At 34.1% G+C, this 27,652-nt stretch overlaps 3 protein-coding genes across 6 annotated transcripts in view; 1 reads left to right on the forward strand and 2 right to left on the reverse strand.

Annotated features, from left to right (window-relative positions):
* The window catches only part of LOC142981597 (alpha-tocopherol transfer protein-like), a 42,197-nt gene extending 30,832 nt beyond the window's left edge, over positions 1-11,365 (reverse strand). For both annotated transcript variants that reach the window (XM_076127610.1, XM_076127609.1), the window contains exon 1: positions 10,973-11,365. In XM_076127610.1, the coding sequence (XP_075983725.1) occupies positions 10,973-11,265 (293 nt within the window). In that variant the 5' untranslated portion in view covers positions 11,266-11,365. The remainder of the gene's footprint in view (positions 1-10,972) is intronic.
* Positions 11,366-11,542: 177 nt separating this feature from the next.
* Positions 11,543-18,480, forward strand: LOC142981888 (protein I'm not dead yet-like). The gene is made up of 16 exons (XM_076128028.1): positions 11,543-11,666; positions 11,757-11,886; positions 12,057-12,194; positions 12,343-12,470; positions 12,619-12,733; positions 12,816-12,883; positions 13,402-13,466; positions 13,699-13,759; positions 14,790-14,912; positions 15,196-15,307; positions 15,669-15,760; positions 16,142-16,239; positions 16,589-16,684; positions 17,161-17,354; positions 17,850-17,987; positions 18,340-18,480. The coding sequence occupies exons 1-16, from the start codon at positions 11,653-11,655 to the stop codon at positions 18,478-18,480; spliced, it is 1,713 nt and encodes a 570-aa protein (XP_075984143.1). The 5' UTR covers positions 11,543-11,652.
* A 300-nt stretch (positions 18,481-18,780) lies between these two features.
* Indy (tricarboxylate transporter protein I'm not dead yet) overlaps positions 18,781-27,652 on the reverse strand; it is a 43,151-nt gene continuing 34,279 nt past the window's right edge. For all 3 annotated transcript variants that reach the window (XM_076128140.1, XM_076128138.1, XM_076128139.1), the window contains 9 exons: positions 27,474-27,599; positions 26,937-27,062; positions 25,703-25,817; positions 25,359-25,450; positions 24,896-24,996; positions 24,543-24,635; positions 23,833-24,026; positions 22,991-23,128; positions 18,781-22,625 (listed from right to left, as the gene is read on the reverse strand). In XM_076128140.1, the coding sequence (XP_075984255.1) occupies positions 22,353-22,625; positions 22,991-23,128; positions 23,833-24,026; positions 24,543-24,635; positions 24,896-24,996; positions 25,359-25,450; positions 25,703-25,817; positions 26,937-27,062; positions 27,474-27,599 (1,258 nt within the window). In that variant the 3' untranslated portion in view covers positions 18,781-22,352. The remainder of the gene's footprint in view (positions 22,626-22,990; positions 23,129-23,832; positions 24,027-24,542; positions 24,636-24,895; positions 24,997-25,358; positions 25,451-25,702; positions 25,818-26,936; positions 27,063-27,473; positions 27,600-27,652) is intronic.

Here is a 27,652-nt window from a genome sequence, read left to right on the forward strand (position 1 = left end):
TTTTTCTTTCTAAACTTGGCAGACATAGTTTGCGTGTCTCGATGTGACATAACGTGTTTACTTTTATTAATTTGTGGCTGCGACTTCAGACATTTATGAAAGAACTTTTTAAGTAAAACCGCTTCTATATAATATATTACAGTAAGCAGCCCTGTACAACATATAGTCCACGAAGCAAAACATAGTATTTATTTAACTAGTGACGTTAACGAATGAATGGCGCGATCTTTGATCTTTGGAAAGTCCAGGGACGACTGTGACGTATGTATTGGCCCTATAGATAGTAGTTACCTGAAGAGAAAATCACTCCAGCCCCATTAATGTATTGATAAGAACAGTGATAGGTAGATAGAAATCCTTTTAAAACTACATCCTGTTTCCTACAAGAATTCTTTGTTGCTTGTGCGTCAATTCCCCAAGGATTCAACGGAAATCTATCGTTTTAGTTTCGTGTGTGTTTGATTTAAATATCAAGGGAATACTGCATGAAACGTTTTCAATAAATGGATTTAAATGTTCGGAAAATTGGAAGATCTGAGTGGAATTTTATTGCAGAAGACAGTCTAAGTTCTAATCAAATTTAAATAATATTTGTTTAAGAAAGTAAATATAATCAGTCTATGTGAATGGTACTAATTCAACAGAGAAAATAATTAGCATGATGGATGATCCTACAAATTTTGATTAATATATCGAATTTAAACTTCGACATAAACACGAAAAGTTAGTGATTAACAGTTAAAATTTCAAACGGATTGGTTAAGCCGTAACGGAGTTATGAACAAAGTTCAGACAGTGGTTTAGACTTTAGTCCGCTGTTTGTTTCAATATAAGCCCTGTGTTATTTACTTATTTATGGCGGACCAAATCCGGCCGACATTGAGGGATTAAGGTAAAGTATTAGATTTATAATGCAGATGTTGTTTTCTGAAACCGCAATTGTTCTTGCAGGTACATTTTTGCGGGTAATTTTCGGCTGATTATTTGGCGGCCGTATTTTCATTACCCTTTGTGAAAAGTTGGTGCCGTGAAAATTGGGCTTCGCTGAAATGGATCCACACCTACCTACTCGTAAATTTAACAAGCGCGAGGAACTCTGTTCATATGTTTCGCTTTCACAGGTGAATAACTAAATCAATTACAACGAATTGTAGAAGAACGCTCGCTGAATGCCGTGCAAATCATAGGCTACACTCTTCAAAAAGAATATTGAAGCTGGCAGAAACCGTGGGCGATAACTAATACGCACTTGAGTACGCAATAATCTTGAGAAAAGTGGTAATCTGATCTCATCTGTAGGCAGTATTATAGCGAGGAAGAGCCCTTGTGACGTATTAAGGAAGAATCAAAACTCGTATCACAGAATTTCATTTAATAAAATTGTTTCTGTCACTCTCAACACGGAAAGGACATAAGTTATGCATATTGTTAATAATCGTCTTGACATAAAAGGATCCTCAGCATTTCAATAAACACGCGCAAAATGGCAGACGTGCCAAGCGCCAAAAGTCGAAGGAAGTGAAAGTATTGATTTAATAGTTCCTTGTTGGAAACGATGACAACAATAACACGCCGCGTCACTTTTATTTGGACTGTAGTTTATATTATTTTAATAAATTATCTTTCACCGGCATTCTTCATTTGTGTGTTCTCATAAAAACTATCCATAGTTAAAAAATATTTTCGGAGCAAAGCGAAGCTTCGTTTTTTATGCTTTTATCTTGAAAGTAATCGATCGTAATAGCAGAACTTCCAAAGTGACAAGGTAAATGTCTAAGATGGTGTTGCTAAAATCATTTTCATCAATCAATCTTCATTTTCATATTCATAATGCGTTTAGGCAACCCTGCAAGACATTGCAGACACTTGCGAAATGCATATTGCGAGATAATCCTAATAACAAGCAAACATATATCGCTGTTTCGTGTTTTTAGAGCTTATTAAATCTGAGTTCATTAGGGTCAGCTCGGCTCCTAATGAGAATGGAGTAACATCAACAATTCTGCGTAGAAGTATACTATTAGCAGAATTCTGGAACAGTCCAAGAAATCAACACAATATTTTACAGCAGAAACAGTTGTATATTTGAATTAACCTTGCTATATTTCCTCCATTTTTGTATAACAGTCTTAGGTACACCCCAGCTCCGTATAAACGTAGATTAATTTATATTCTCAGGGACGAATTTTATTCTGAAATGTTTTATTGTACTCAAACCGAGTCGCAGGTGGAAGGTAGTGAAAAATAAATTAGCCTTTTGCTTATTACATCCCCCAACCATTCAGGCTCCATGGCCGCGAAGGGATAATAAACTGAAAATGTTGGAAAATATGAAAAAAGTAATATTAAATGAGGTGAAATTATGTTGCTTTAATATTAACAAAGTACTTGAGTTAAAGGGGTACTCCAGCTATAATAACAAAATTTAATTGACGTGAAATGTTTTTAAAAAACCCTAATTTTCTAATGGTACAAAAAAAGAAAAAAATTGCCGCCGAAATAAGCCACAGACAGTTAAAATACCTATTTTAATTTCAAACAATTAGCTTGAACTTTTGAACAGACATTTCTCATCCTACTTTTACATAAACCAGTTAAAGTGTGGCCTTGGTTTTAAACTTTGCTTGAGACTACTACGTAGCAATAAAAAACCTAGTTACTGAATAAAATCTAACAGTTTTGCACCTAGAACGTTCACATTTTTATATTTTAGTTGTCGAGTCACTGACATGGGAAATTAATGTCAAGTGTGTTCGGTCCGGAGATTGCTGTTATGTCAAATGTATTGAAAACTGTTTGATTCAAACTAACATATACCTACATATTTTTATATCTAGTTGCTTCTCGTATTTTTTATATAAATTCGCACTTAATAAGGTACAGCACGTTTACATTTAAATACACCCACGTTTTCACAGTTATGTTCTAGCTACTTTTATAGCGTATAATAAAAAACGAGCTTTTGCCAAGAACTCCTGCTAAGAAACTCCAGACTGAATAGACTTGCTTACGAAGATATTATAGAACTTTGGAATCAGGGAGTTGTAAATATAAAGGCAAATCGACAAATAGAGCTGTTACACTCAATTCAATCAAAGCAATGGAAGATAGAAGCTTCTTTCCGTTAACTTCCGTCTTTCCAAACTTTCCATACGTAAAGCGAGAACAAGAATATAGACTTGTGGTCTACTTTCTTGTTTTCACTCTTGGACATCACATCACGTCGAAGATCGTCCTCCATATACCATCATCACATCAAGCAAATATAATCAATATTTTATTCTTAAGCTATATTAAGCAACTCCGACTGCCGAACATACTTGATTTCTCCTTAACCAAAGCCCTACGTTCCAATGGAGTAGTTCAAATATTACCCACCAGACGGCGCAGTATAAACCAGGGGTGATTAACTTGGCAACGTTCCAGGTTTCACTTAATGTACGGTCGTTTGTCCAGGCAATGCAAATGTAATATAGACTGTATGAAAGCCCGTGTTCATGGCAATAAACAGAAAGTATGGAACATGGAAACTTTGTATTGGTTTAGGCTTTTTTAGAGTTGGTACAGCTTTTTATGACGAATAGCCAGTCCATAGATGGATGGTTATAGTATTTGGGCATATATTTTGCTAAAATACGGCCCCAGTCGTAATAGGAATGAGTCAAATCAAAAGCCTAAACTCTATATTAATTAATACAATTTTATCCTTATCGACAGGTGCTAATTGAGGAATCCATTTGAAGAAAAAATCGTTTGCATATCAAGAATCCACGTGTAAGATATTAAGCATTAGCATTAAATTAAAGCAAAAAGGGACAATTATTGTAATAGGTCTGTTAATTGCAGACCTAACGCGTTAAGCGTGAAGTTGCTTCTTTATTTTAATTATAAATCAAGTTAGTGTAAAATATTATCGAGTTTTTGTAGACGATTAAACCTATTTTTAGAACCTCGATCGGGACCGGAATTTGGTCAGCGATTTTAATACAGAATCTTCAATTATATTAAGACATTTTTTACAAAGATTTTTTAAGGAACTTTTAATAAAGATAATCCGAGGCGTATAATAACTGAAATTCCTAATACATACCGAAACAATAAGGCATTTCAGAGACATGGCGGGAATAATAATGTTAGCTTAGGATAACGTGAATAGTTTTCGAGGCTCTAGATATGTCATGGCTAAATGGAAGTAGGACTGAATAAAGGAAATATTTCTACAATGATAGTAGAAATTAGGTTTGCAAATAATGGTGTACCTTAGGAGACAGTTTTGCTAGTTTGTTGACGCCTTAGTAGTAATCAATAGGAAAGTTTCGATAAAAAAACAACTTTCAGATTAAAGCAAGACCAAAAAAATAACGATATTCATCTTTTCGGCAATGTTTTTTTCTTTTAAGGAGTGTAAATGGTATAATATAGCAGATCTAAAAAGTACTAGAATTAATTGTCTCCACACATTGTGTACACGCAGTGCGGATACAAGAAAAAATATTATAATATTCCGCTTAAATCTGCGTATTTCGGCTTCTGACCCTGGGGAACTGAGATTTCTTCGATTCATTTAATAGACGCTTCTACTCGTATTAATGTAACTGTAAAAATGTTTTATGATAATATTAAGATCAGTCGCGTAGAACTCGTAACGGGCGGTCCTGTATGACTAAATGTATGGATGCGAATGAAGCAAGGTAAGTTTGTAAGGACCGTACCAAGTGGCGTTGGCAATTGGAAAAGGCGTAATATTAATTTGATTATGTATGTATGTATTTATACATAAATCTATTTCCGTCTTAAGTCAGAATCAGAATATAAAGGTCACAAATCTGGCTAAAGCAAGGTAGGAATTACTAAGATGGCTGAAATTTTACAAGGATTTTCACGTGGCCCCAAGGCTAGTACTATGACAGTGATGGACATACAACATGGCAGTCGCCACAAAAGACTGACACGTCCTAAGTTCTTAAGACAGTATGAAAAGCGACTATTTGCTTATTCAAAATCAAAAACATACTCTCAAAAGAACTGTATAAAAACTGCCTGCATAATATATTTTTTTGAATATCTTAAAACGTGTGTAGTAAGGTAGAGTTTGAATAATATTATTGTCCCCAACTTCACTGTAGTAATACTAATATATCAGATTTTTATTTTATTCCTTACATGTTAAACCGCTCTGTGGCGCGTTCGGTGGTGTATCTGATCTGAGGAGTGACTGCTCATGATCACATGAGGTCTTGGGTCCAATTTCCGGGTTGGTCAATGTACTAATGGTCTTTGCTAATATTTATATCAGAATATAAATCTCAATAGGAGTTTAGAGTTCAGATAAGTGTCGGGTTAATGGCAACACGCTCGAAGCCTATTACGCGAGACTAACATTGTTAATGGTAAAACGTGGATTTGTTTTATTTCTGTCCACACCTTCGGTTATAAGAATAAGTGTAATATTATGTGTGCTTATATAATATGAAAGTTACGCGACATATTTCATTCGCGATACAATCATTATTAAGTCATCTCTGCGGCGACAACTCGCATGGGAATAATAACGTACTTCCCAACAGAAAATGGCGCTTGACACAAAATAATTTCCTATTTGGTTAGAGAAAGAGCAATTGCGGTGTATATTACGAATTTCAGAGAAGATATCATCAGTATCATACTTAATAATGAGTTTATAATTAGACAATGCTGCAAAAAATACAGAATTAAAAGCAAATTTTGGTACATTTCCTAACCTTTCTTAAGAACTCGATTTATAGCTGCGAAATGAGTCAAGACATTCCATTATACGTCAATTACTTTCAGTTTTTTGTCCACATAAGTACTTGTAAGAAAAACGTGTTTCGACAGTGCTCATTACTTTCCGAGGAAATCTTGACCATATAATTATCTCGCTGCCTCAAGGGAGCAGTTTACAAGAAAACATATACAGACTGCTGGCAGACGGAAACTTTTCCAACTTAGTTTTATTGCCCCTGAGTCCAGAAGCAGTAATTCTGGGAAGATTTCAAACTAGACAAGTCAGAAATCTGGGATAGTCGTAAAATGCCAGGTGTTACTATGGCATTAACTCAGTCTCACTTGGTAAGTTTTACATACAAGTGTTTGTTAATGTCTGAAGGAGTTTTGTACATATACTTAAGTAATTTGTAATGTAAAAACGTTTGAATTTTTCTGTAGCATTTTCTTAAAAGTATGCAATGTCGCCCTCCCTCATTACGGGAGGAGGCCCTTACTCAGTAGTGGTACAATAATGTTTTTATTTTATATATATGTTACTGTAAAAGCCCGAACGGTGGTAAATTCTAAGATTTTCCGGTATAACCTAAGATTTACCAACTCGCAATGGTAAAAGTCCGAGCAATTCTTTTATTTCGAACTTTTACCTATATTCACTTGATGATATCGAGATGTCGCCGGCTCCTCCTTCTGGGTGGTTAAAAAAAAATAACCACGAAGGCTAACCTAACCTAACCTATCCATGTCGCTTTGCCCAAAACTCCTTCTTTATAACTATGTCACAGTATTTAATTATACCGTGAAATAGTTATAAACATAGTTATGAAGGAGGATTTTTTTATATATCGTAACATAGTTTTTAAACTCTGGCTTGTTCGGACTTTTACCATTGCGAGTTGGTAAATCTTAGGTTATACCGGAAAATCTTAGAATTTACCACCGTTCGGGCTTTTACAGTAACATATATAACAGAAATTATAAGGCCATTCCCTTTCTGGCCGAAAAACATTATTCCATTATTATATCGATAACTATATCTGCAATTCAAATGAAATTAAGTAATATTCTATACCTTGCTTTGCCACAAACTTACATCAAATTTATATTTTTACAACAGTCAAACGTGATCCCTGAAGGTAAATCCCTGAGGTCGACAAAAATATAACAACAGCAATATTTTCCCGATATTACTTATTGCTCGGCAATATATTTTCAAAATGCTGGCAGCAGTTCCCCAGCCTGCGACGCGCTCAATACATTTTAAATTAGACTCAGAATTGATACGCTTTTGAAATTTTTAGTTTGAAATCTAGTTTCAGCATAAAAGTTTATATTTTATACACATACATACACAAAATCACGCCCATTTTCAAGGTAGACATCAGAGAACGAGACTTAGTACGATCCTTACAAACTTCTTTGCTTCCTTCGCATACATCACATCACGTTTATATTTAATCATAAAATAAATTTACGCAATCATGAAAATAGTTAAGCATAAGCATAGAATAATGGACGAAATAATAATTGTCACGTAGATTTACAGCGCCGATAAACACAATTGATACTTTTTATTACGAAAAATCCTTTCTAAATTTACGGAAAGAAGATAGCTGTACAACGCATAAAATTGAATAATCACGTAAAACATGGACGAAATGGCGAGCTAATACAATATAGAGGCTTTGGTCATTTCATCCCGCTTAAAACTTATCCCGCGGGATAAGTTGTCCACATTAATATTTTTATTATTTTTCTTTAGTCAACTCATCCCGCTTTAAAGAAAAGGTAAAAATGTACCGTATTATTTGAAATATTTGTACATTCGTGAACAAAAGTGTTGCTATAAATGTGGTCTTAAGTTTATTACAGTAGGAGATGAGGTTAAATAAATATTCTTTTTGTGTCATAAGCTGTACTGTATTATTGTATTCAAAAATGTCCGATGAATATTATTACTCACTTTTTTATCGATATATGTTATTTTCTTTCTTTTTAAAAGGACAACTCCCGCTCTAAGAATTGCTCTTGTGTCGCGGGGACTTTTACAAACATACAAACAACGGACGCTAAGTACAGCCAGATCCGAAACAATAATTTATGGAAAGCACAAATAATTAATTGTTCCGTGTGGGAATTCAACCCACGACCTCCCGACGCGGTGGTATCGGCGTGGCGACCTAAACCACTGCGCCACGGAGGCAGTCAAATCAATATGCTTAATCGATAACATTTTGGGCATTGAATTTGTGGCTTGGGGTGGTGGGCACGGCGAAGTGTTTTTTTTGTGGCGGTCAAAAGGCTAAAATCACAAACTATAATTACTTTATTGTGATCTTTATTTATTAATTTACTTTGTTGTGATCTTATTGTAATTCACATTACTAGAACGTACATTAAATGTCGTTGCTTATTAAGATAAGAAACACAATTGTGTTGCTTTATTAATCGCTGGATTGTTCGGATCACTAAAAAAAAATATCATTACAAAACGACATTTAATGTATACATGTACGTTCTAGTAATAAAATCATAATAATTATAATAAAATCTCAATAAAATAATATTTATATGGCCATAACGAGGAATAGTACACTAGCGAGTCGGTTGCCACACTGAGAATTAGCCCTAATGCGCGTGAACCACTTTTTTTCAAGTCTGTACAAATCGTAAAATATATCAGCGGGATGAGTTGTCCGATTCAAAAATTGTACTAGGACAACTCATCCCGCGGGATGAGATCAAGCGGGATGAGATGACCAAAGCCTCACAATATAATGTAACATTTTCGTAAGTCTAAAGGCTTACACGGCTGGAGGAACGATAAAATCAAATGGGTAACAACTGACTCAAAGGATTAAGACACAGACAGAGCTTTGTAGACGTCGCTATTGCTTAAGTGTTAGTCTTTATGACATAGCGTGGGATGGCGAAATGTGAAGAATTACTGTCTCCACTGACATTACGTCAGGTGCATACTTCAACGATTTTTTGTATAGATACACTGTTTTTGTCGACATATTTGTCGTGTACCAACATTGCACTAATGGGCAGTACCAACAAGATATTATTGATACCAACTTCTTTTTTTTAAAACAACTTCCGTGCAAAGAATTACTTTTGTTTTCGCGGGAACTTTTACAAACATACAAACAACGGACACAAAGTACAATCAGACCCGAATCAATTGTTTGTGGATCGCACAAATACCGCGCCAGTGAGACAGTCGATACTCTTCGGTGCATATTTTTAATTAAATTGCAAAGATTCCTTAGAAAAAAAAAAGTCAACTAATATTTGAAGTCGTAAAGTGTTGATAAGCTGCACAGTATCAATCGAAATAAATTGATATTCTTCCTAATCAGACTACACTCTACAAATCCTTATACGTACTTTGATTATAACTACGCGTACCTATATCTAGGCCACCCTCCAAGCAAAACAACAACCCATTGACATTCCCTGTGGAGTTCTATCTATCGGCCATTACAAAATGACGTCAAACCAAACAGGGGCCCATCAAATTAATTGCTTTCACTTGAAAGGATAATTTTATTGCATATTGTTTACTACATGAACTGGTTATTATGACGCAAGTCGTTAAGAAAGTTTTTGGTCACGTAGGTAAGTATAACCAAGCAGCTTTTACAAAGAGAATTCGCTTTACGGTACTCTCAAGCAAAGTGGAAGGAATCGGGTTGGAAAATGGCTTCCCTGGTAAAACTTTTAATGAAAAATAACACAGAAACTTGACATTTTGCAAAGGGCGGGTTTCGGTGACACCTACGTAATACGCAGTGTAAATAGATATAGGAAGTATTTTACATGATTTTGCTTTTAAGAGTGCAAACATTTTTGTTTTCTTTTTTAAATAGGTACGAGTGGATATACTCCTGCCTCATTATGAAACGTAAATTACAGTTCGTCAGTAAAAGCAGTAAGAAAAACAATGTCCAAAGAGGGATTACGTTTTCGGCAATCAACGCATATTTTCGCCGCAACTTTTGAGTGTCACTTAAAATGAAGTGAGTTTAGGTTTCTTTCTCCTTTAGGTTTAAAAGCTGTCCTCAAAAAATACGACTCTGATAGTAAACAAAACGTTTAAATGAAAAAATATCAATAACACGTCATATTAGGTAAATAACAGATGTGAATAAGTCCCACAAATATTTCCAATTTAAGTACTCAAGTAGTTGAAATATAGTAGCCCAAATATGCAGTGGTCAATCTGAGGAGGATAGACCTAGGTCATTGATGTGTCATGCAGTTATTGCCAGTGACAAAATTAAAATTACAAATTTCACTTTGTGTACCTAAGTTATTCAAATGCATGACAATATTCTTTTTGATAGTTTATACTTAGGTAGATAAGTTAAGTACCTGATACTGCTAGACATTTATATTATTTTACTATTGTGTTCTTGTTATTGGTTACATACAAAAGGCATACTAATACTAAATTATGTAAAATTGACTAAGTCTAGCTTAGTTTGAAGTTGAGCACTGTTTTGGAACCAGTTTATTTGTTTAGGCATTCAACAATTTGGGTTAGGTAGGTACATGCTTTAATACCAAAGGATTTAAATGGAAACCTGTTGTTGGGTTAATATAATTCTCTGGTTTTGCATAATATTATATTGTTATTTTATAACTTATAAGCAAGACTTAGGCAAGGCTCTTATTTTAATTAGTTATAAGGTAGGTACTTGCTTAAGAGAAAAACAATTTGGGTGACAATATGGGAACAACAAATATGATCAGCTATGTATTTAAATATAAATACCTAAATAAACTGATATACATAAAGCAGGTCAGGAGCTACAACAATAACTCTTGGCCTTCTTTTTATGCTTTTGAAATGGTAAAGCAGACGTTTTTTTTGAAACTAAAGATATTCCAAATGGCTATTGTCTGCTTTAGGTTTTTTATTAAAAAAGTTATTCCTGATATTGAAAATAGCACTCTCTTCTGGTTTAAATAGAACACATTTTTAAAATACACAACTATTGTTTTTTTGTTTGAAATTTTACGTAGCATTCATAAAATTGAGTCTGGACCACTGCATATTAAATGCAAAAAAATTATCTATGTAAGTAAACTAAAACAATAAAGGTAAACGATCGAAAAATGTGTAAAAATGGGTAACAACGAATAAAATAAAATTAATATTTATTATTTTTCAGACGTTTTGTGTCAATATTTATCATTATAAAATTGGGATACTCACAGGACTTCAGATGCCGCTCTTAGCTCATCAGATTTCAAAACTCGATGGTCGAACAACTCCGGTCCATTTTTCCTGCAGTTGTAATATTTTTCTATACACGTTTTTGTCTTCTCCATGTCCCCGTAACAAGCATTGTAAAATAACACTAATTGTTTATCAGTTAAATCTTTAGGCACATATTTTGATTTATCCAATTTCTGTGTCCAATAACGTAATTCATTGATATCTTGTTGTGAAAATTTATCCATAGCCGCTGTAGCTTCGCCATAATCGAATTCTAGTTCCACAGACATTTTATGTGTTTTAACTTAATATTTTTATCGTAATCGTATACGAATTTATTTATTTAAACGCACGCAACCAAGCCCAAACGCTATAAATTGACAACTAAACAAAAATTTTATGTGAACAATGAAATTGATAGGTCAATAACAATGTTGCCAGTCCGAGTACAAAATTCTACCATTTGGATTATTTGGTAGTTTTCTTTTTTTATTTCGACAATCGTATCAAAAGTGTCTGTAATGCATTTTAACTATCATAATATTAAGCTAGACCACAGAGATTATTTGCAATTTTACAATTGACTCAGTCAGTAAAATACTATATTTTACTTTGAGCACCTTGGTCACTTGCAGGACACAATTGATGAATAAATTGAAACTACAAAGATATTTGCAATGGATTCGGATTCGTAAGTTTTAGAAAATAAAAAGTATTTTTCAATAATTTCTTCTGTTTATGAGTACTTGTTAGGCAAGATAAAAATCGATTTAATCCACAGAGAGACAAACCTTGTCATAATAACCCGAAGAGACCGCTTCAGAATATTTTGCAAGTTATATTGGCGAACCATAATTTTAATTATTACTCCAATTTTATTGATACCCATTATTTTCATAAGGAACAATAATGTAAGTAACAGTGAATAAAAATACATTAAAGGTATTCATTGTGTACAGTCACGAACATAAATAAATGTGATAGAAGATTTTGTTTAACTATGTATTTTTCTCTTATTTGTTCTTTCTGATTAATTTCGTCAGATATGTGTTAAATTGATTAATAATTGTAAATTTGGCAGGGGTACAAATGCTTCTACGTGTTTTTGATGATGATAATTTATTGGACAACAGATGTGTTGCATCCAGCGGTTATTGCATTAGTGCCTATTGCTATGTCTTCAGTTATAGGGGGACTGAGCAGCGGCTTCCTTACTGAAGTGAGTTACATTTATTTTATAAACCTACAATTAAATTCATAGCTGTGAAATAACTTGCGTACCAAGCAGTGTCTTAGTAGTAAGTTAGTTGAATTAATGCTAAGTTATTACATTTAATGTTCGCTAATTAACTAACTGAAAATTACAGTTACACTTAAGAAACGATCTGATAGACTGCCTTGGAGTAATGATGTTTATTATAGCAATAGAACACTGTCAAATTCACAGAAGGATCGCTTTGAAAGTGTTGCTTGTTTTCGGCTGTTCACACTTTAGGTATAAATTGTATTTCACTACTACTATTAAAATTTACTTTTGATATATGTAACAAAAATTGTCCCATTTAATTCTACCGTAGAGTATTTGAGGTTCTTTGTGGATACCTTTAGCTCTAAGTTAACTGGCCAATTGATACTTATTTCAGGTTAAGCTTCATATTGTTTTTTACAAGCATGTTCCTGTCAATGTGGATCTCTAACACTTTAGCTTGCGGCCTTATGATGCCTCTTGTTAAATCTATTCTCACCGAACTCGAAAAGGTACCTACTTAGCTCTTTTTTAAAAGTTAATCAGTCAAACCTGAAATATCTTAATATTTTACATATCACGGGTATTTTTCAGATGGGAATATTGGAAATATATCAAACTATTGGAAAAGCTAGACAGAAATCGAATAGACATGAACAAAAGTAAGCCTTTAATTTGATTTAAACAAATTGCTGCATTCTTATAGATAGTAAAACGCCTTTATTGATAACTAGCTAACCCGCGCTACTTCGCTTGCGTCACATAAGAGAGAATGGGTCAAAATTTTCCCCGTTTTTGTAACATTTTTCACTGGTACTCTGCTCCTATTGGTAGAAACGTGATGATATATAGCCTATATAACCTTTCTCGATAATTGGGCTATCTAACACTGAAAGCATGTTTCTAATCGGACCAGTAGTTCCTGAGATTAGCGCGTTCAAACAAACAAACAAACAAACTCTTCAGCTTTATAATATTAGTATAGATTCATGTAACTCTGTCCCTCTCATGTTTATTAAAATTGAATTATAATGACTATACGTGAATGCGCAACTCAAAAATAATTGCTACACGTCTACAAGATTTATGAAACATTGTACCTACCGATCATCAAAAATATAATGAGTACCTTCTACAATTATTATATTATTATTACAAATGATAACGTTTATTGTTGCAGCGTGCCGAGGCCGTCGGAATTGACGGTGTTTTATTTTCTAGGGATTGCGTACTCATCCACTATCGGTAATTATATACGCTTATTATATTACTTTTTAAATATTTTGAATATATTTTTTTATATTTTCGAAATTCACCTGACAGAAACATCCCTTTTCTAGAAATATTCTATGACAAGAAAACTAATATTTCTTAATCGATAGAATGTATTTCCAATAGATATCTTATAGTCTGTTGTGTAAATTAAAGTGAAATGTAATTTAAAACTGATGTATTATCGAATGTAAATGAATTACAGGTGGTATGGCAACAATAACTGGAAGTCATACAAATCAGATTTTCAAGATTTATTGTGAAACGTAAGTTAATTTAATAGTTAAGTCTCTTCTCAATAGACTTATAATTGAAATGTAGTCAAGACGAATATAATTTTAGGCAGTTATGAGTAGGTTTCGAAGTCGAATTGATATATTTTAACTACGGAAAAACAACGTAATGTAAGTAAGTACAATCACAAATGTTCACATTTTAATGCCGGTAACTGTACCATCAAAGCTTATACCTATGTAATAAATATGTAATATATGTATTAATATAAATAATGTGTCGTAATTAGTTTATTTTAATTCAGCTACAGCTCAGGACAATGGAAATACGTAGGTACCTTTTTCAATTATTACGAAACTACAATTTTCACAAGAATTATAAAACACAATACAACAAATTTTATTGCGAAACCTGTAGTCAAGAGCTTTTCCGATAAAAAAAATTAATTAATTTTAATGGACGAGACGAGAATAACCGTAAGATTGTATTAATTGCCTAAACGTAAACGTCGTTGGAGTTCGTGCACGTGACTGTATCTTTTTTATTATGTATGATCAAGTTTCCTAAAAATAAAATATTTATAATAACTTATTCTATAGGTACATCTTTTTTAAGGCATAGCGTACCTGTCGTGCGTGGCCGGTTAACAACATCAATTATACTTTAATACTATAATAGTTATAACCTATTATAAAACTATATTTAAACACAATTATTATTCTCACTTTAGTACTAAAGTGAGAATAATAATTGGGTTTAATCAATAAATAGACTATTAATAATTCTCTAAAAATAGATATGTCCAATTAATTTTAATAAAGCTAAAGATAGCCTGCGTATTGATTGCTTATAATTTACACTTACTGATATTTAATTTGTATGAATGTTTGTTATGCAATCACACCAAAACTACTGAACAGATTTTGATGAAATTTTGTATACAAATAGTTTATACCCTAGATTAACGGATAGGTATATTTCACCCACTTATACTAGCCTTTTTACGCTGACGTAGTTGCGGTGGTTTTGTTACATAGTGGTTTAATTTGTTTTGAATTGAAGGATATTTCCCACGGGCCCAAAGATAGAATTCCCACACTACATGCTGCTGAATCTACCAGGCGTTCTGGTGATGGAGAGCCTACTTTATATCTGGATGAACTTTTACTTTCTTGGCATGTTCAGGTACCTACGTGTTTTATTCAGTCGAAAAAACCTATAACTGCACGATACCTATTTCTTATTCGCTAGGTTTCCCGGCCGAATGCCCGGGACAGCAGCTATTTAGATGTACAATGAGATTGACAGAGAGATGAGAGTTTAATATTATTGATTCAAAATGCAAAGGTAAAGAAAATGTTACTGAAACAAACTTAGTTCATAATAGCTATTTGTAGAAAGCACATCTCTTGGTTTTCGATAAAGTTCTGACTATTAAATAGAAATAGAGATAATCAATATATTTCAGACCCATACAAAACGGCGTAGCTATAGAAATGACGGAAGAGGAAGCTCAATACATGGACACTCTGTTAGCAACACAGTATCAGCAGCTTGGCAAGATTCGATTTCATGAATTTGTTAGTACGACACCTACACACCTAGATCGTCAGACATATTTATAAGTACTTGCATAAAACCAAACCTATTTCGCACTGTGTGGTAGACAGAGATCTGAGAATGCCGCTTGGTACAATCCTTACAAACTTCTTTTACTTTATTCACACCCATATCTACATTTTCATCATGAGCTTTTTTCGCCCTAGATACTTAATGCTTATACTTTGCGTTAATATAGCCTATACGTACAGTAAAATCAAAAGTACGTCACGAACTTACATGTGTGCAAGCATACATGCACGGTCGGTTGCTCGCACGCATGCTCATTGTGGCTCGCATGCATGTACGCATACGTAAGAGCTTTACTGTTTTCGTTTCTAGAGTGTAGCGTCTGTAGTGATCCTGGCAGCTGTACTGCAAGCGACAATGAGTGCTGTCAGTATCCATCATCACGGGGAGACGGTACTTCATGAGTAAGTTATTTGATTTGTTATAAGACAGGAAAATAAATAATTACTACGTATATTAGAAAGGATATTGAACTCTTGAGAACAAAAAAGGATATAAAAATTACATATTTATTTAGGTACGAGTGCACCTGGGTTGTGGATTCGGTCAATACACTAATTGCTAAGATTGTTTACCAGATAACCTTTTTCTTTATATTTGCATATATTTGTGTAAAAAAATGCACCTTATGTATAAAAAACATGTTACGTAATTAATTTATGGGAATAATAACTACCTTTTAAAGATGCTTAATAAATTAACTATGAAATTACATCAACCCTTTTTTGTGTTGTCTTGTGAAAAACAAGGAAATTACGAAAATAAAATCTGTTTTTCTTTTTCAGTCACCTAAATGTGTTATCTCCAGTGATAATGTGCGTGATTTTATTATTTCTGCTCCCTGTGAACCTAAACTTCCTCAAGTTCTTTAGAAGGCGGTCTGGTAAAAATCTTTTTTGAAACATATTTCTTTCGATAGATAAACCAGGCGCGGATTAAAAGAGATACCTTTAAGTTAACGGCGTTAGCGGTAGTGTACCTACCGCGTAATCACGCGGTGTCGGTTTCTGAGTTGGCTAAACTGCTAAGTACTCTTTTTTTTTCTAATTTATATCTAGTAACTCAAAGGCTGCTTACGAGCCCCTCGCCCCTATTACATGGGACTAAAATTGTTAATGGAAAATCGCGGATAACGCCTTTGCCCAATCCTTCGATTATAACACGCGTGATTTTATCTTTGTTCCTTTGTATGTACTTAATTATGTATCTAATGAGATAAATTATATTTTTAGAAGACAACGATCCTTTACCAAACTCTCAAACGAAATCCTGTCTAAACTGGGACGTAGTGAACAGAGAAGTTAATTGGAGCGTACTTCTAATATTAGGTAATGTTACTAATATTAGATTGCTTTGATATTTGATCAGTTTTGATATCCGTGCCTTTACCAATATGGGATATTAGTTACAAAGTAAACTTAATACCTTCGACTGAAATGCAAATTTTGATTGTCAATACTATTGATACGCTCCCTCAGTGTCGCTAAAGTGGAAGGAAATTCAACGAGATCCAAAAATGACTACTTTTTCATGGTCAGTATAAACTTAGGAATCTATACGACATTCTTCTGTTATAGTGTTATTTATGGGTACAATCCCTTGTTGTATTAAAATCTAGCATCATGGAAACGACCGTAGTCCTGGTTCAAAACACGCACTAAATCCAGGGTTTAGTAACCGGTCACTTGGGGCTATGCATAAGTTGAACATAGTATAGGTATTACCTATTTCATTTTAACCGACTTCAAAAAAAGAAGGAGGGTCTCAATTCGTCTGTATTTTAAGTTCTTTGTGTCATTTTCAGCGGGTAGCAGCTCGTTATTCGAATCACTCCGCAAGTCAGGGATGACGTTAGAATTCGAAGAGCTTTTGCTACACTTCGTGAACTGGCCACATTCAGCCACCGTGTTCATCGTCGTGGTGCTGTGCAAGCTGCTCGCTGAATTCGCTACTAACACCAGCGTTGTATATACTATCTTACCTAGTGTGGCTAAAGCGGTAATCTTTTTTTTATTCTACGCAGAATGAACAGAAATTAGATCTTTCTGTTTTATTAGTAGAGGCAACTACCTCGGTGACTGAGTGCATGGTTTTCATACCTAAGTGTTAGTGCTAAAGTACTAAAGAGCAGAAAAATATATTAGAGATTTTTAGTTTAGTAAACGGATTGAAAAAGGCACAGACTACCTAAAAATTGTTCGATTGAATTCGGCGCCATAACTTATTCCGTTAGTCTTAAAAAGCATTCCGGTGATTAATATTAGCAACATAAAATTGAATAGTTAACAACTATTCAATTTAAAACAGATTCGTAAATAAAGTCACTACAGTTTTAGGTATTTGGCGAATATATTCATTTAACTCACTACTGTTTATCTGTAGGCCGGGATTTCTTTCAAAATGACAGAGGGGAGCCTTGGGTTTCACTAGATCTCTGATTAGGTTATCGGTAGTACATGAACTCTGTTAACATAAACTTTCCTCGATCTTCAGAGTGTTCTTTGTGACGTAAACCCACACTACTTGATGATGGCGGCGACGCTCGGCAGCTCGCTCCCGTTCCACCTGGTGACTGGGTCTGCTGTCAACGCGATGGTGTGCGCTTATGTCCATATACCGCCTTGGAAGATGGTTAGCTATCGTATACTTAAACGAAATGATGATCCTTTAAAATTTAATAAATGTCAGTGTTCCAACGGAAGATCTTCAACCAAGCGAGCTGATCGTGACAGTAACATGTTTCTCTACTTTCCGTGTATCCTCTTTAGGCTTATGCAGGACTCTTAGATTTTAAGTCGGTAGATAGCGGCGGTATCCACGCTTGTGTTCTTGTAGCGGTTGCAATAAACAAGCTTGGTTAGAAAAGCGCTGCCATGTTTTTACGTCATAAATAAAAATTAAATAGGTAATAATAAATAGAGGGCGAGCCAACAACAACTTGCTACAGTTTCAAATAATATTAAGGTTTTATCTATATTTACAGATGTACGCTGGCCTCGGTCCATCATTACTGGCGATTGTAGTGGTGTGGTTCACAGTAGCAGTATGGTCTACTGCCATCTGGCTTGACATCAACTTCGACCCAGTGTGGGCTGATTACAATGAGTTTAATAAAACTAAATAAGGTACATCGTGTCTTATTTCAATGCCCAATCTTACTATAATGTATTTACTAATATCTTTATGGTTTATTTGTTGACTAATGTATGTGACTTACTTCTTCAGCTGCCTTGTAGTCTGGGCGGTAATTAATAAGACTGCTGATTACGACGTCTCGACTTCTTTTTTCGAGTCGGTCAAACTGCTATTAGGCTTTTAATACATCCCTGTTTCATCTGAAACGGGTTGATGTTATGTATTTATGTAACGCACGCCACTAATGCTCTCCCAGGTATAAAATAGGTATAAAAGACAAAACAAGGTGTAAATTTTCAACATGTTTAATTAACAACTAACAACACGATCCATCCTTCCATTATTTACAAAATGAGCATATTACGTACAGTAAATGATCAGTTATAGTGCTACATACATCATGAAGACATACCTGAAGCAAATTAATAAGTCTTATAGAAACTGTCTTATCACATGCGACAAGACAGCAGTAGCTCGATTCTTCTATCGACTACCGACAACAGAATTGTCATCGAGAAATTTTGTATGAAAATCTGATCAGCGCCTCTGACGGGTGCAGTACATTCTAAATGTCAAATGTCGATAGCTAGCTGGTTGTCGGTAGTCGATAGTGGTAGAGAATCGAGGTACAGGTATATAAAAATGGAAATTGAATTTTATATTTGAATAGCATTATATTTGAAGCACATTACGTATTCTTTCGTTTTAATAATGTCTCAGTTTGTCATCCGTGATACTGATGTAGAACTAAACATTTGTGACATATAACAATCACAACCTATATTTTATAAGAATATTTTAAAACCAGCAAAAGTATAATCTAATCATGCATCCCTTTCAACTTCTTTGAAAATGAAAGAGATAGCACATGATGAATATTGTTAAATATATTCACTGATTCGTTACCAAAAATTCAAATATTTATGTACCTACAATATTTAGATCATAATTGGCCTATTTTGTGCTACTCATATGATGTATGATTATGCACAAGGACATTTATATTTTGTTTAAATATACATTAAACAGTCATGATACTGTAATAACTTCCGTGTTTCAGATGTAAATTACATTTAAATGTTTAACGACCATCGTAAATACATTACGACAAAATACCAAAGTTTCGTGTGTATTTTAAATGCTGCCTTTTTCTGTATATATTGGTAGTTATCAAAGCCCAATCATAAATGAATTAGATTTTTGACAATCGCCAACTAGTTTTTATGCAAATAATGTTCCACTGCAAGGCAAGGGTCTCTTCTTGGTATGAGAGAGGTTAAGTTTCCTTTTAATCAATTTTTGAAATGTAACTTTGAGGTTTTATTTTTGACGTCACATATACGTAAGAAAATAAAATAGTAGGTTGGATTTAAATTCACAGCTCTATTCTAACTCATTTTAATGTACGCAACCATTCACATAATACCTAGAATAATTACAACTAATTTGCACTTGAACACACAACCACACAAACACACACACAAAATGCAATATTTTATCCTTTTTACATTTACAAGCATTTTGTTCTTACATTTGCATTAAGGCACCCCACCCCCCAAGCGAGTCTTAAAATCACTATTTTTGGTAATCACACTGGAATATTAAAAAAATAAAAACTCCAAAAATAAATATTTGTAAAGACTCTCTTAGTTACAAATAGCCATTCAAATTTTTTCATGTTGGTAATATTTTCGTTGAAGAATGGCAACACTCGCAATTCAGTTTCAAATACACTTAGATCACACGAAATATATTACACGGTATTAAAACTAGGAACCTCCCATAAAGGGATTATTATTAAATATTTGAAATACACCTTTACATAAACATTTTCTATATAAAATATATTTGGGTACTTTTACATTTGTACATAAACGATACATTATAATTTTGCGCGAACAACATCAGTTAAGGCCTGATTTTTTCATAACTGGTAAACGAGGTCGAATTTCTAACCAACTTCAAAAAGGAGAAGATCATCATTCGGCTGTTTATCTATTATAGCACAAAAAAAATAGTATAGAGATTCTCAAATTCTTTAGGTAATTAAAAGTTTACTCTTTTTTTCACATTGAGATTCACAATAATATTTACTCATTCTTTGACCTTTAGTGTTTGCAGGATTATAATACAGTACTTATTAATTTCATTTACTTATTAATTTTCAGTATTTATTTAACTACTAGCGGACCCAACGGACGTTGTCCTGTCTACACTACACTGCCATTAATTTGTTTTTTTTTTTTTTTTTTTATAATCTAAACCATTCCAAGATCCTTTTGAACACACACAAAAAAATCATCAAAATCGGTCCAGTCGTTTAAGAGAAGTTCAGTGACATACACACTTACAGAAGAATTATATATATAAAGATACTATGAAGAATTTCGTGTTTTTTGTATGTATGTATGTACAAATGTAAAAGTACATAATTACAAGTCCTCACCCGCTTATTTCCGCTACATATACTAACAATTAAATATATTATTGTCGTACTACGGCTGGATTGTATTAGGCACTCGTTATTTGGCTTTACTGTTCAAGTTTAAATGTATTGAAGACCTGTCTCTACTTACAGATAGTCTATCTGTAAGATAAAGTGGCTGTTAAAGTCATACAATAGAGATAATGACTGTGTAATAAAAAAATAAGTTATAGTTAGTTTGATACTAAAATGTATTAGGCTCGGACTAGTCTTTTAGGTGAATAAGTTACATTGCATTAAGATTATAGAGTAGCTAATTAAATTACGTAATAAACTGCGCATGAAATTACAAAGTTATGACGCTAATTACCCCCGGTTTTCGAGTACGTTTAGCGGTAGTTTATCCATTCAATCAATCCACTCATATAAAAAACGCTATTGAATAGATAAACTACCGCTAAATGTACCTCAGTTACTAGGGGTTTGACATTTTGACTCATTTGTTGGGCCGGAGCATTCAATTCCGGAAAAACATACGTGTTTAGTATTTTTTACCTGACGGACAAATAATATAAACGTCATTATCCCTATTTTACGTACCCTTATCATTGTTTAAGATAGTTGGATTGTCAATACGTAATATCGTTTAAGAGTATTTCAAATATATTATGTATATTTTGGCAATGTCGACTATTTCCCACAAACATACATAAATGCTTTGTATTATTATAAAATGCTTTACAAAATATATATTATATTACTTTTTATTGGCGAGGTTGTTCAATTTAGCACACAGCGTTTAAAATGATAATTATTCAGTATACATAATTATTTGTATAAAAAATCTAAGTTTTTTAACCAACTTAGATAAATATTTATATTGTAAAATGTCCAATTCAAACTCACAATTATTATTATTAAGTAAATCGCTTATAAAAACTTTATTTAGGTATATTTATAGCAATTTGTAAAAGGCCGATGTCGATTTATATAAAATACTGTAAAATATTTGGTAGCTAAGAAATATTTTCGAAATATATTCCTTTACACTGAGATTGCACCATATAGATTACGTTTGTATAAATATGATATTTGACAGATACTTTAATGATCCAACATTATCTTACAAACCTTAAAAAAACGCAAACAAAACTGGCAGTATTTTTTTTTATTTGCATCGTACTTTATTTGTAATGATCTGCGTTTCAATTCACTTATGTTTATTTTATCACAACATCGTTGATAAAATAAGAAAAAAATATATTATTAATTAATGTTGGATCATTAAACTACCCCTATTAATAAATAACACTGTAAATGAGCACCTAACCGGCGCAAGCCTATCACAAATACAGACATAAAATGCAGCCAAACCAACAATGTTTGAGTACCCACATTTTTATAAATTAAACATATTAATATGGCCTATCAAATACCTATAAAATTGAACTAGGAAGATAATTACAAGAGAATATTCCATTTAGAGTACTATTCACGATACTGGGTACTGTACAGTTGATATTTTTCATGCTGGCAACTGCGTTATAGGCGGTGTTGCAAGCTAATGTGATGTTGTCTGCGTGGGTGGTGATGTTGTGAGGGGTGACGATGTCGGGGGTGAATGCGGGGAAGATGACTGAGCCCCAGGTAGGGTAGGCACCCCATACTATGAGGGTGGTGATGATCTTTGGGCCGATACCGCCGATTGCCTGGAAGAGAGATAGGTTTTATAACATTATGAGCATAAATTGAAGTTATTAACAAGTTATTAACCCAATGTGTGCAACAAGAAGTTAATCACAGAAACTTCTGTCTTTGCTAGGACTATTGTCTTTCGTTTAATAAAAAGTAAGTCTCGCATTTAAAATAACTCTGGTTCCACGATTACTTTAAAATAATTTGGACAAGTGATTTAAACAAACTGTCGTAGAAAACCTTAAAAAAGGATACGATTGTGGTCCATAAAATAGCATCCGTAAAAACAGCTCATTCAGGGTTTGCCTAACTTTGACGACAGATAGATCCAATGATCACTACTCACTACAAACCTATTAGTTAATTTTAAGTAACTTACCATCTTAGAGGTAGGTATATGCGCGACACCGGCGACGATGGCGTTGGGTGGGGTTCCTACTGGCATGTGGAACGCCATGGAGCAGGTCAGTGTGGCGGGGATCATCAGGTAGCGAGGGTCCATGTTGAGTACACGCGCCTGTAAAAATATAGTAGTTATAGTTACAACTAGCTGACCCGCGAAACTTCGCTTGCGTCACATAAGAGAGAATGGGTCAAAATATTCCCCGTTTTTGTAACATTTTTTACTGGTACTCTGCTCCTACTGGTCGTAGCGTGATGATATATAGCCTATAACCTTCCTCGATAAATGGGCTATCTAACACTGAAAGAATTTTTCAAATCGGACTAGTAGTTCCTGAGATTAGCGCGTTCAAACAAACAAACTCTTCAGCTTTATAATATTAGTATAGATGTTCTATTACGGGAAATAAAAACTGAGGCTCTGTAAATTCTGGGGCGCTTTAATCAAGTGTTGAATAACATAGTGTGGAATACACTTTAACAAGTATAGAATTTAAATTTCTGATTTATAGTATTTGTCATGTAAATCTGTAGTTGATACAAAGACATATGGAGCATATTTTCTGTATAGAACATTACTGATAATTTAAACCACATTACTTTATACCAACTTATTATTCAGATACATGGGCAATAAGCCAGATCCCAACCCTATATACTATTCATTTCCATCAGTATTATAAAATATACTTCTACATATAAAACAGTTTCAAATTGAGATCGTACACAAACCTTAAATTCTTACTCATAAATACATCTATATTTAAAAGTATCAAAGTGATATTGTAAAATAAACCTTAATTTCTTAGTTATACATACCATATTAGCCAGCACAGGCAGGATCAGGTTAGCAATAGCCACATTCGAAGTGAACTCCGTGATGAACTGTGTCACGAGCACGACTACTAGCAACACGACCAGGTGGTTGAGGCCTTGTAGACCTTCTAGCGAGGAGCCGATCATGGCGGACAGGCCGGTCTCCTTGCTGCCAGCGGCGAGGGCGAAACCACCACCTGGGGGAGAGAAGAAAATATGTGTTACTGTAATTACTGTCAGACGCTATTGTGACCGTGCGATTTGACTATGGCTTTACTTTAAACAAAGTGAACGGTATTACTCTCGATCTTTTGCCTACGATTTTTATTCGCTCGAAGATGATCTCCATTTTTCTAAGTAATCGTAAATCGTTAATATCGTAGTCTTATCTGTTCTGTCCCTGTCACCTTCAATTTCGAAGTCCTGCGACGTTTTTTACGCTGTTTCGAGCTTCCCTGAATATGAGATTGTTATGAAAATAACTATTTTGATGGATCTACTGCTAGACACGAGTATACCAAGCTAGGTTGAGTGCGCTTTAAAAGCTACATAATAATATACCCCTATAAAATGTTTATAGAAGGAAGGTTAAAGGTTTTACGCTCTAGCATACTTTTTTGTTTGGTACAAGATTTTCCGTTTTGTCAACCTTTAGAGCCTTCTAAAGGTTGACAAAACGGAAAATCTTGTATTTAATCGTTGTTATAACTTACCAAGCAAGAAGAGCAGGCCCCATGGGATCTTCTCCTTCAAGATGTTCCAGGTCACGATGCTGGGAGACGGCTTAGATGCAGCCAGTTCCTCATCTAAAAATAACATTCAAAATTTATAATTCTAATGATTTTTAGCACTATAATAAATTTAAGAGTGTCTACTAAGCTTGATAAGTGAATATAGTTCGTTAGTCAAATAGTTAAAGCATCCAAAACTAGTGACCAGTTTCACCATTTGACAAATATCTTCATACATTCGCCTTTTTTATGCTTTCAATCATATTCATCTTTAGTAAATTGCGCTTTTGCTTTCGCCCATAGGAGTTGTTTGTGAAAGCAGACTGTTTACTCACAGGAAGAGTCACTTGAAAAGAACTTGATGAAGTCACAGCCCATTGGCAGCACGAACATGAGGACCACGATAAACATCGACGTCACACCGTCCTTCACTTTCCTGGAACATCACAACAAACATATTTTACTTCCGTGTAAAAACATTATGTCATTAAATAATTTCCATCTTCTACGAACACGTGAAGCTATCAGGGTTTTATAACAGATTTTTTTTTATAAGAAAACCATTCCCGAATTTGATGAAACAAATAGATTCAGGACGCTCGAATGGTCAGTTATAAAAGTGTAATTATGATAATGGATTCAAGGTCTAACCTCTTACTCGATTCGAAAGGAAACCGTTGCCCAGTAGTGGGACAGTGATGGGTTAAAAATATACTGAAGAAATTCCGTATATATGTATCTGCCCTCAAAGAATTTCAAATGAAAATAGTTTCAGTAGCAAGAAGTGTTTACACTTACATTGTGGTAAGCACATCAGCCCATCCAGTCATGAAGCCAGGTTTACGGAAGATGTACAGGAATACAGCCAGGATGAACAGAAGACCTGAAGCCTGAAACATTACAATAACAAATTCAGTATTATTTGCTGTCGAGAGATAACATTACTTACATAACAGATCGAGAAAAATGCCGATGCTTTTATACAAGTAAAGATCATGAGGTCTTGGGTTCAAATTAGACGAAATGATGTTTATTCGCATTTTTCTAGAATATCTTCAATAGTAGTCCGGCCTTTCTTTAGCTGCCTACACTTTTTGGTATAAGAGTTTTAACTTTTAAGTAAATTTTCATTTGCTGTTTACCTTTTCATGGAATGTGATGGGTCCCAAGTTCCTGTACTGTTCCTTGATAACTTTCATGGTAGTTTGAGAGCCTGATGACGCCTGGTTCACTCTCTTGGCGGCTTCGCTATTGGGCCTGCAATAAATTATATTCAAAGTAAGTCGTTTTATTTACACTTACTGATAAAAATGAAAACCGTTCAGACCGACTGACCGACCGACCAGATCACCATCTTCAAATATACCGTATTATATTGGATTTCCATTGAAAAATACTTTTTCCTTGGTCTACAGAGAAATCTTACATACTTAATTGATTTGTATTCAAGATCTATATGTTTGAGGATTCTTCTGTAAAACGCCACATTGGTTATTAACGAACTAGGAAGTTTAATAACCAATTAGAGTAAGGTTTATTGATAAAAATGACGATAAGAAATTTTAAAATTACTTAGTTATCTAGTCGCTTACTACAAATAATCTATCTATAACCATCCTTTACATATCATTATCAGCTAATCATAAAACCAGGCCGTAAACTTAAGTTATCACTACTAATCTACAAGTCAAACGATTAATTTCTTTACGTAAATAATATTATAGTCTTTAGTGTAAATAAGTTTACTTTCTAATACAAATCTATGGCGTCAACGATAACCTATAGAGGGCAAAGTCTTTTATATAAATATTTATATTTATTTGTAACCTATGTATGTTTAACGTGAGCAGTTTAGTAATAAATTATAATGTAATTGTTTTGCAATTTAAATTACAGTGTATTTTATACATAATGTATTCTAATGCTGGGACATTTTTAACGGTAATAGGTTATTCTTCGCATCGCGGAGGTCACTTTTAGAAGACAAATATTTATTTGAAGTATACATTCCTCGGGTAAGACTTATTTCGCAGATATTCTGACCAAACACACTCATACAAAGTAGGCACAACGAGACAAGGAACATAAATATTTATTTTATCGCGTGGTAATCGAACCCACCACGATTATATAAAACACAGCAGAGTGGTTTCAACAATTGACCTGCCACTTTCAATCAATCTTGAAACTATATTTTAGGCAAAAGAATACTCAAAATAATCCAAGCTTACGCAATCTATCTCGTGCTCTACCAAGCCAATATTAATTAGCTCATATTATTTACATAGTTATTGCAAATGATACTAGTCGTGGCAGTCAGGTTTTAATGACTTTCCCATATACGATTAAGCTAGGTATTATTAAAGGGGAATATACCTGAACATGCCCATGAAGGTGACCTGCAGCGCGACCCACACGAGGAACTGCATGATGAGCATGGGCGGGGTGCTGTACGCCATGAACCAGAAGAAGTTCACCGAACTCGCGTACTCGGGGAACTCACTGCAACAAACAAGAATAATTTAGCTTTATCTTATAGAAAAAGAGGCACTGCATATTGAATGCGGTTATAAGACATAATAACATAGTGTTTTTATGTGTGACTGGTTAAATCAACAGGCTTTGTAAAAAGCAAAAAAGAATACAAGAGACGATATCGGAGTACGGGTGAAGAAAGTAAAGAATGTTCTAATAATAGAGTCTCCGTTACTCACGCTTCTTTCCTACGTCACTTGTAAGATACAAACATTTAAAGTATCTGTACTTGAGCCGTTTAATGCTTTGGTTGTCTTTAGATATCGTAAAAATAACTTGCTGTAGCCTTTTCATAAATACAACAGCAAAGTAAATAGGAATATAAACCAATAATAATTTGTTCTGTTACTTTTATATTACTAAATTAGTGTAACTCACGCGTCGAATATCCCCTTGAAGGCGGAGTTGGTGGCCGTGCCCACCAGCGTGCCGCAGCCGCCCAGCGTGGACGCGTACGCGATACTCAGGTAGTAGCAGATCGTGATGTCGCTAGGCATCGGGGCCCTGCAACATAAACAGTTTACATTTAATTTAGAAGAAATATGTACGTCATAAAT

This window comes from Anticarsia gemmatalis, chromosome 20 (genome assembly GCF_050436995.1).
Source record: "Anticarsia gemmatalis isolate Benzon Research Colony breed Stoneville strain chromosome 20, ilAntGemm2 primary, whole genome shotgun sequence".
NCBI classification, from domain to species: Eukaryota; Metazoa; Arthropoda; class Insecta; order Lepidoptera; family Erebidae; genus Anticarsia; species Anticarsia gemmatalis.